Genomic DNA, 2,167 nt, shown 5'->3' on the forward strand with positions numbered 1-2,167 from the left:
ATTTTTTTGGGCATGTGTAGTACCGGACCTGAGATTTCGAGCTTGAGGCGAGCACAAAACTTGGTTCCCTCAAAACTTAATATTCATACATATATTTTTTATCGATTTAAATATAATAGTATTTGTAACATGAATTTTAGAAATAAAATATCATCAAAACAATATGACATAAGTAAATATTAAAAAAACAAAGAAGATCCAAACAAAATATAAAATTCATTTTCCGAACTAGTACATAGTCACTTGAATATTACTCGTCTCGCATTTTTTGAAGCGAAAGTATTGATCAAGTTTACATAATCAACTTTCTCAATAATTTTTTTCTCGATAGATAACATAACTAACCCATTTAGTCTTTCTTGCGACATAGTTGATCGAATATAAGTTTTAATCAACTTCAATTTGGAAAAACTCCTTTTTGCATATGTAACAGTAACTGGTATAATCAGCAAAACTCGATATACGATATAGGAATTTAGATAACAACCATCCATTGTTTTCAAACAATCCAGCACATCAATCGCTCTTTTATGCTTCTTCGAGTAATGAATATCTTAACAACTTTAGTTCTTGAAATAAATTTGATCCATCAACATCGGAGTGCCCATCATGTGTTAAAGAGTTTTGAAGATTGACACATGAGCTCAAGAGACCATCATCATCATCCATCTCCTCGAAGTGCCAAGTTATTTTTCGCAATTCTTTGCACAACTACAATTATTCTCTTCAATACTTGTTTCCAATGTTCTCTCTTTGTAAATTGCTACTTCCACACTTTCATCAATTGTCTTTTTCTTTTGAAGTCTTCTTTCTAATTCAATCCAACAAGTCATACAATCAATATAATCTTTACTAGTTTCATGAAGATTGAGGCATCGACTGATATTCTTCCAATCTTTGTATCCTTCGTCAGCCAGATAACCAAGTTTCGCCATGGTTCTCTGAGTTTTGAATAACTTGCAACAAAAATAGAAGATTTTGTTCATAGAAATAGAGTACACTAACCATCTTCTGTCACTTTTCTCACTATTTGTTAATTGTCTCTTATAATGTGATGGATTGAAATGTCTTCCAGTGTTATCAAGAGGAAACAAAATATCATCATATCTTTTAGGACCTCTTTCAACCAAAAAGTCTATAATATTTTGCATTTTGACCCAATTTCCTAGATCATCAACATTTAAAGGAAACAAAATCTCTTGATTTATATCACCGTAAGTGTTACTTTTAGGCATACTTACATCGTTCTCATTTTCAGACTGTTTTGGGTCTTCATTGCGAAGTTCATTCAATTTACCATGTTCCCGATCATTCAACTTATCATCGATGTCATTCTGGTTCACTTTCTCTACTATTTGATCGCTTGTGAAATACTTATTAAGACTTCCTACTTGGCTTTGAATTAAAGCATCTTCCTTTTGTTTTTTCTTTCTTTTTTCTGCCCCAGATAATTGTTTTCTTATAGGAGGCATGCTTGATAAAACTCTAAATGCTAATCTGCATTAAAAATTTATAGATTAACCACAATGTTGCACTTCCGCTATACAATAATGCAAGATACAGATTGTGAATCCATCATTCCACCAGACAAGTCCTCAACAACCAAAAATAAACAAGTAAATCGAACCAAAATCTCACCGAAATCGGAGGAAGAACTTTAGTGGGCAGTGGCGCAGTGCCGAGAAACAAGGCTGGAACGAGCGTAAAAGGCCCAACCGCCCAAAAGCTCGGGGAAGGAGACGACAAAGTTTTCTGCTCTGATTCCGGAAAGCTGGAGGATCGACGACGGGATTGGGGTTTGGAGGAAGTGTTTCCTTTTCTTTTTCTAGAATGCTTGTTCTTATTTTTTTTCTTTTTGTTGATAAATGGGAATCGTGCGATGCTTTTCTCCAAGTAAGATAGTGTTTTTTATTTTTATTTTTTTGGATACAAATTAAGTTAGGGCTTATCATTGATAGGTTATCAATTATCAATTTAAAAATAAGCCCATGAACATATCATTATAAAAAAAAATTTGAAGATTTTGGTGCCCCAAAAATGTTTGGGCCTGAGTCAGTTGCTTCACTTATTACGCAGGTCCGGGCCTAGGCATGTGTCATTTTATAAATATATCAGTATTAGGTATGAAATATATATTTTTTCAACAACAATTTTATCAATTATTTAT

The 2,167-nt window shown here is 33.0% G+C and overlaps 1 protein-coding gene across 1 annotated transcript; it reads right to left on the minus strand.

Annotated features, from left to right (window-relative positions):
- Positions 1–686: 686 nt before the first annotated feature.
- Positions 687–1,472, minus strand: LOC124930196 (zinc finger MYM-type protein 5-like). Its single transcript, XM_047470552.1, has one exon. The coding sequence runs from the start codon at positions 1,470–1,472 to the stop codon at positions 687–689; it is 786 nt and encodes a 261-aa protein (XP_047326508.1).
- Positions 1,473–2,167: the final 695 nt, after the last annotated feature.

The sequence above is a fragment of the Impatiens glandulifera genome, chromosome 3, assembly GCF_907164915.1.
Source record: "Impatiens glandulifera chromosome 3, dImpGla2.1, whole genome shotgun sequence".
Lineage (NCBI taxonomy): Eukaryota > Viridiplantae > Streptophyta > Magnoliopsida > Ericales > Balsaminaceae > Impatiens > Impatiens glandulifera.